Source organism: Echinops telfairi, unplaced genomic scaffold (genome assembly GCF_000313985.2).
Source record: "Echinops telfairi isolate 266 unplaced genomic scaffold, ASM31398v2 ScPeMD7_7457;HRSCAF=8495, whole genome shotgun sequence".
Taxonomy (NCBI): domain Eukaryota; kingdom Metazoa; phylum Chordata; class Mammalia; order Afrosoricida; family Tenrecidae; genus Echinops; species Echinops telfairi.
This window is the reverse complement of record NW_022111357.1, coordinates 35,456,482-35,463,559: the sequence shown is the minus strand read 5'-3', so window position 1 is coordinate 35,463,559 and position 7,078 is coordinate 35,456,482. Positions and strand designations below refer to the sequence as shown.

At 43.7% G+C, this 7,078-nt stretch overlaps 1 protein-coding gene across 1 annotated transcript in view; it reads left to right on the top strand.

Moving 5' to 3' along the window:
• The first annotated feature begins 120 nt into the window (after positions 1 to 120).
• Positions 121 to 7,078, top strand: part of SLC25A33 (solute carrier family 25 member 33) — a 31,341-nt gene continuing 24,383 nt past the window's right edge. Inside the window, exon 1 of the mRNA XM_013005378.3 lies at positions 121 to 248. Within this exon, the coding sequence (XP_012860832.2) occupies positions 121 to 248 (128 nt within the window). The remainder of the gene's footprint in view (positions 249 to 7,078) is intronic.

Genomic DNA, 7,078 nt, shown 5'->3' with positions numbered 1-7,078 from the left:
CAGGTGGCAGGTGGGGAGGCCGTGGGCCTGCGATTCACCCCGCGTGGGTCGCGCCCCCGACGCCACCGCGCGTCTTAGCTTTTCCTCCTCCTCCTTAACAATCAGCGGCTCGGCTGAGCGATGGGGTCCCCGGGCCACCGGGCCTCCGCTGCCCAGCGCCCTGGCCATCGCGAGCTCGCTGCACCTCCTGCCGGCTGCTGCTCCGCCGGGGCCTTCGCGGCCGGCGTTTCGGGGCCGGGCAGGGTCTGGTGGGTGCCACCCTCCGCCCGGGGTCCCCGGAGACAGCTGGGGTTGGGCATCCTCAGCAAGGGTGGCCCGTGATGCCGGCAGCGCCCCGTGCGTGACGAGGACCTGGGGAGAATGTGAGCAGGCGGCTGGGAAGGTGTGCGCAAATGTTCTTCACCTGGTGATGGATGCTTCCAACACAGGACAGACGTGACGGTCGGTGTGCGCGGCATTCATCTGATAATCATGCCGGATTCTGGCGCTTTCGGGTCTGTGCTTTGAATAGAGACCCCCACCCCCAGATTTGGAAACGGAGAGATCATTGATCTTTGGGCATGGTGTGCCTTTTATCATAGCCCAGTGGTTTGGGGCTCATTTGGCGGCTGGCTTCCCAGATGTGTGCTGTCGACCAGCCTACCTTACAGACAGGCCAGGCCCAGTGTTCTGCAGAAAACAGAATTTGTCGTGTGTTACCATCTGGACTTGAGATTTTCAGATGCAACTTGGACCTGCGCCCCAAATATGTCTGTTACCTGGTTATAGTTGAGAAACTTATCTTCAATGATAACTAGGACAGAAGTGTTCCGAGCTTGGCCTCATTTTTGTTGTGGGCTTGCAGTGAGCCTTCAAACCAGAAAACGTTGGTGGAGAGGAACAATTTCTCATTCATCCCCTCCCCTTCTCTATTAACCGTACCTTCTCCCCGCCCCCGCCCCCCCAACCCCAACCCCTTTTCCTTTGAGAACTTAACACAAGGAGAACGCATTCTTAAATTAAGAGACTCGTTATACAAATTCTTCAGGAGTTTAATAGGTTGGCCACGTTATTAGTCTCACTTTTTTTTAATGCCAAGGCTTGTTTAAAAAAAAACAAAAACAATGTTATGTTCAGTTGGGTTTGCTTTTCTGCTTTTAGTGAGGTGGTCTTTTAAAAAATGCTTTGTATTTCTCACTGGAGCCTTGGTTGCTCCGGAGCAGCCTGGGCTGAGGTGCTGACACCATAATTAGTGTTGATGAATCTTCCCTCGCCCTTCACAGTGCCCTCTGGCTGCTGCTGCTCCACTGGAGCTACAGCCGCGTACCTTGTGATGGTGGCAGACTGCAGTGGTCTGGACAGCCTGGCGGCTTGATGGAGCTGTGGGAAGTTTATTAGGGTAGTGCCTACAGCTACTGCATCTATTCTGTTTTCCTTCCTTCCGTGACAGCAGTTCAGGATTAGAAGACATTCAAGAGAGAAAATTCCATCTTCTAAAAGAATGTTTTCAGAGTAATGAGTTCCATTTTGATCACTTCCCACCAGCTTAAAATATACAAGAGGGAGGGAAGCGGGCTTCAAAAAGTTCATGGGAAAATTCCATTATTTTTTCCTTTCATTTTTTTCCAGGAACGTTTTGAGGTTCCCCCCTGTATGTAGTTATAATTAGCCCTGTGTTCCCTATGTGCCTGGGTGAAATACTGGCTGCTTTGCTTTAAGTAACCAGTTTCCACTGTGGATAAGCTGGGCATCTTTCCAGAGAACTAAGTTCATTGCCTTTGAAAAGAAGTCCAAGCCCCTGCTTTTAAAATCTGTCACATCTCTCCTGTTTATTGAATAATCATTGGAAACTAGAATAACAAGTTTAAGTTGTTACCAATCAATGATATTGACTGTTTTTTTCAATCAGGTCTAATAAGTTTTACATCATGTGAAATAGGAACTATATACAATATGAAAACAGCTTACCCAAACCTACTGCCATGGAATCTGTGCTGACTCAGCAATTCTATATCGAGTTTGAGTACAGCATCATCTTTCTCCCAGTGACTGGTAGATTTGAACTGCTAACCTTGTGATTAGCGGCGGAGTGACCCAGTAGGTCAGGGTAGCACTGTCCCTGGTGGGTTTCAGATACCATAACTCTTTATGGAAATAGAAAGCCTCATCTTTCTCCCAAGCAACTCTGTCTTTTTAATTTTGTTGAATTTTTAAAAAATCCGTTTCTTAGGATTTGTGTGAAAGAGAAAATATTTCTACATAAACCTATTATAATATCTTTAATGCAGTATACCGCTCTTTAAAAAAAAATGAATTTACCCTAACAAAATAGTATACAAGACTGTTTTCTAATTTGAAGATATGGTTCCATTTCAAAGAGACTTCAGGGGATATTTTTGCTTAAGGCTTTAAAGATTCTCAGGGTACCAGTTTTTAGGTATACATCTAGCCTCCCTTACACGAAAATTCTGGATTCCTTTAGAATCTGAAACTCTATTGCACACATACCCCCTTTTGATTAGATTTTTCTCTTTTTTTTTTTATTAGATTTTTCTATAGACACTAACTGCAATGTTTAGTAATGATAGTTGGGTACCATTCAGTTCTGGTCTCATAGTAAAGAAGAGAGTTGTTCATGGAGGCAGTTTGTCACCATTCCATTCTTCCTCCGATCCCTGACTCTTCTTCTGTTCTAGGTGAAGAGAGACCAGTGGGGCCTTGGGTGACCACTTAGAAGCTTTTAACATTCCAGGCACCATGCAAGGAACTAGGAGATAGAAAAGCAGCATTAATTATGCTATTAGGCCAACTAACTGGGAAATTTTAATGGGTCCTAGTGGTGTTTTGTGAGGGTGTTACATAACCAATTGGTTCCAATTCATGGGAACCCTTTGTGTGTCAGAAGTGTACTCCATATGGTTTTCCATGGTTCAATTATTTATTTATTTATTTATTTGGAGGTAGATTGCTAGGCTTTTCTTTCAAGGTGCCTTGGGTGGGCCTCCACTGCCAACCTTTCAGTTAGTTGAGAGCTTGCACCCCCCCAGAATTCTGATTTTATCAGAGTGGTGTACTCAAGAGTCCTGGGCATCTGGCAGGTGGTTAGAGTCCCGTCAAGATGTTTTAGTAATTTACCCACCCATCTTTGGTTCTGAGCCTATAATTGTTGTCTAATAGCCTATGATTGTTCTTTTCTTTTTCTTTTCTAAAATAAACAACAGATACTTGTATGTACTTCTCTGATTATTTCCTTAGGAGGCACCATTAGCAGTCAAATAGTTAAATCTTGAGAGGCTTTGGTACCTGAGTAACACATTCATAAATCATCTCTTAAACTAACATACTTCTGTTGAAACTAATCTTCATTTGATGTTGATTTTTATGACCTTTAGGGTTTCTGCTCTCTTACCTTCCCCCAATTCTGGTATGTAACGGTCAAAACAAAAATTTCGACTTTCCTCACCCCCCAAATCTGAGTAGCATTGCTATCAAAACAAAACAACAACAAAAAATGGGCTCAAACCAATTTTCTTGCTCCCCCACAACAAGCAAAATTCTGTGGTCCCTTTCCCTGTTGAAGCTGTCCCGTTAAGAGAAAGTCTGACATATTTCTGTGGCTGGCTAATCCTTATTTGCTGTTGAACGGAATACCTTAAAACCTTCTCTATGCCATGACAAGGGTGGTTGCTCACAGAGTGTGAAGTGATGTCCATCATCTGCTGAGCCAGCAGTAGCGTAATAGATCTCCATGGGACCTGAAGTAGCAGGCCTGAGCTATAAGCAGATGTAGAGGGTACTGGCCTGGACTACGTGTGTAGGTCCTGTTTTTATGGCACAGTTTGTTTTGTCATCAGATATACTTTAGAGAACCCTTAAATGTATTTAGTGGGATATGGTATGTGCCTTTGGCGCACACACACACTGCTTGGCCCTTGGTGTTCATCAGCCAGTGGCTACTTGAAGTGTGAAGGAGTACAGAAATGGTGCCGGTTCATGTAGGGCAGTGGTTCTCAACCTTCCTAATCCCACGACCCTTTCATACAGTTCCTCATGTGGTGCTGACCTCCAACCTTAAGATTATTTTCATTGCTACTTCATTACTGTAATTTTGTTACTGTTATGAATCATCATGTAAATATCTGATATGCAGGATGTATTTTCATTGTTACAAATTGAACATAATGAAAGCATAGTGATTCACCACAAAAACAATATGTAATTATATATTGTGAAATATTTATTTCTAATTCCAAATAAATGACATTTTGTCTTGGGGTAGCATGGGTAACAGTCTTCATGCCAGGTACTCGTATGTGGGTGTATCTGCATGTGGGTGGACCCGCCTGGAGAAGGATAGAGGAGCGCTGTCTCGGTTCCTAAGACCCTTGGAAATATCTGTGAAAGGGTCGTTTGACCCCCAAAGGAGTCGGGACCACAGGTTGAGAATCGCTGGTGTAGGGAACAACGTGGAGAAATTGCAGGAATGGTTTTGAATCACTTAGAGGAATTTTTATTTGTGTTCATATGTATGGCCATTACTCCTGTCATTTCATCTTACAGGCCAGAACACTGCTCCCTCGTGTTTCTCTGAGGCTGTAAATCGGTGGGAGTGGAAAACTTCCTCTTTCCCTTGTGGAGCTGCTGGTGGGTTTTGAACGGCCAGCTTTGTGGTTAGCAGCCCAATGCTTATCCCACAGAGCCACCAGGGTGCCTTATATTTTGTATAAGATGGATACAAATCTTCTGTGACTATAAATTGACTTCCATCTCATCCAGTGTATTTGTGCCTTTTTTTTTTTTTAACTGTGTGGTATTTGAATGAAAGGATCCCTCTAGAATTTAAGCTTCTTAAGCATTAGTACCATGTCTTTTCTTCACTGCTGTATCCCAAGGTGGGGGCGACTGGTAGTGTAGTTGGTTATGAAGCTTGAACTCACCGCCCTTCTAGGGGGACAGGTGCGGCTTTCTGCCCTTGTAACGATTTACAGCCTTGAAAACCAAAGGCAAGTTCTCCAGAACTGACTCAGTGGGAAGTGGTTGTTTTGTTTTGTTTTGTTTTTAATATCCCAAGCACAGGCCTCCAGTATGTTATAGATGCTCGGTTAATAGCTGTGGAATGATTGATGAATAAGAGAATGGAGGGTCTCGTGCCTTACCAGAGCTTGTTGACGGAGGCAGCTTGTTAAATTGTCCCAAGTAAAGAGAAGGAGTACTTTGATTATGTGTGCCTTACGAACTTGTGTTGGCTTAAGGGAGTGGGTGTTGTTGTTGTTGTTGTTATTGTTGTTGTTGGGCTTGTGTATCTGTGAAAGATAGTGATTCTCTTCAATGTCAGGAAGTACTGTCGAGTTTTTTATTTATTCTGGGTGCTGTTTTTAATTTCCTTCCTGAATTAGGGAGGGTACAGGAAGGAGCGTCTCAAGGAGATGTGGTGGTGGTTGGAATTAACTCCAAGTGAGTAGGTCCCCACCTCACGCTGGTCCCAGGCACAATGGAAGGAAGCACTGCTTGGTCTCGTGCCATCTCCCATGATTTTGGATCAGACTCCTGGGATCCATGGGGTTTTCTTATGCAGATTTCCTTAGTCTATCTTAGTGTGGAAGTTTTGCTGAAATCTGATCGGCATTATATTATATCATCGTATAAGCTTCCACTAACAGACACATGGTAGCTGCAATGAGATGTTTTGGTTGGGAGTTGAACCCAGCTCTCCTACATATAATGTGAGAATTGTATCACTAAACCATCACTGAAATGCCTGCATCAAAACTTAGGTATTTTGCTTTGGCTGAAGAGCCCTGCTTGTGTAGTGGTTATACATTGGGTTATTAACCACAAGGTCAACATTTCAAAGCCACCAGCCACTCCAAGGGAGAAAGACAAGGCTTTCTATGTGTGGTAATAATTTATTTTAGAATAAATACCAGACGAGTCCCAAGGAGTTGGAGATTAAAGATGCTCCAAATATCTAACTCTTCCAAGATGTTATTCTGCTCCATTTCCACCTCACTATTCTCTTGAATATATTCCTTCACATCCCTGGAGTCTGTGATTCAATGAATATCCAACATAAACTCACAAAACTTTGAGGAAATGTCTCACGTGATGGTTGGTGCTGTTCAGTCCCTAAAGTGAAGGTCAGGCAGAGGCAAGCAAAATGCAGGGTCCTGAGCCCGAGGCAGAAAGTCACAGCAGGTCTTTTTGCTTCTACCAAAGCTTACTCAAGAAACGCAAGTATGGCTTTCCAGGCGACGTGATGTATGTTAGAACTGTATGCTGGTACCAGTGTATGGTTTGGCTCGTGTCCTATGAACCAAGGATATGGCTTGGTTCATACCCTCATCCTGTCCATTGATAGAGTAGAGAAGCCAGAACCAAACTCATTGCCATCTATGCTGACTCACAGCAACCTATACCCTGTGAGTTTCTGAGACTGTCACTCTCTATAGGAGTAGAAAGCCAGGCCTTTCTTCCACAAAGTGGCTGGTGGTTTTGAACTGCTGACCTTGGGTTAGCAGCCCAACACCTAACTACTATGCCACCAGGGCTCCTTGTATAGTAGCAAATGCCCTCCAAAATGGGACTATAGCCACTGGTGTATAGAGTCCAGGATTATAGTATATCACATAGGAAATTATGTCTACAAGGGTCATATTCATGGACTGTAACTCATTGTTCCCGTAAAGAGTTACCATTGAGGAAACCTGCAGGGTCAGTTCTACCCTGTCCTGTGGGATTGCTGTGAGTCAGAATTGATTTTGTGCCAAGTGAGCTTGGTTTGGTTTTTAGTGAATATAGAATTTGCATAGTCCAAATCTTGTGGACCTTATGCCAGGTATTCACATAAAGCACACCAGAAAATTACAGTGTGCACAGTGGCAACTGGTGTGTTTCAAATGGTGACTATAGAGGAAGCAAATAAAAAGGAGAAATTACCAGGTGTTTCAAGATTAGGAGTGAGGATGTCTGGGCAGTATCATTTCTTGGTAGAACCCATATTGTACATTTATTCAAGCTGTTCGTATGGAAACTAGTTTATCATCAGTTGGATGGTAATAATTATAATGATGAGCACACTGGAAACTGTTTTCTTTAAAAG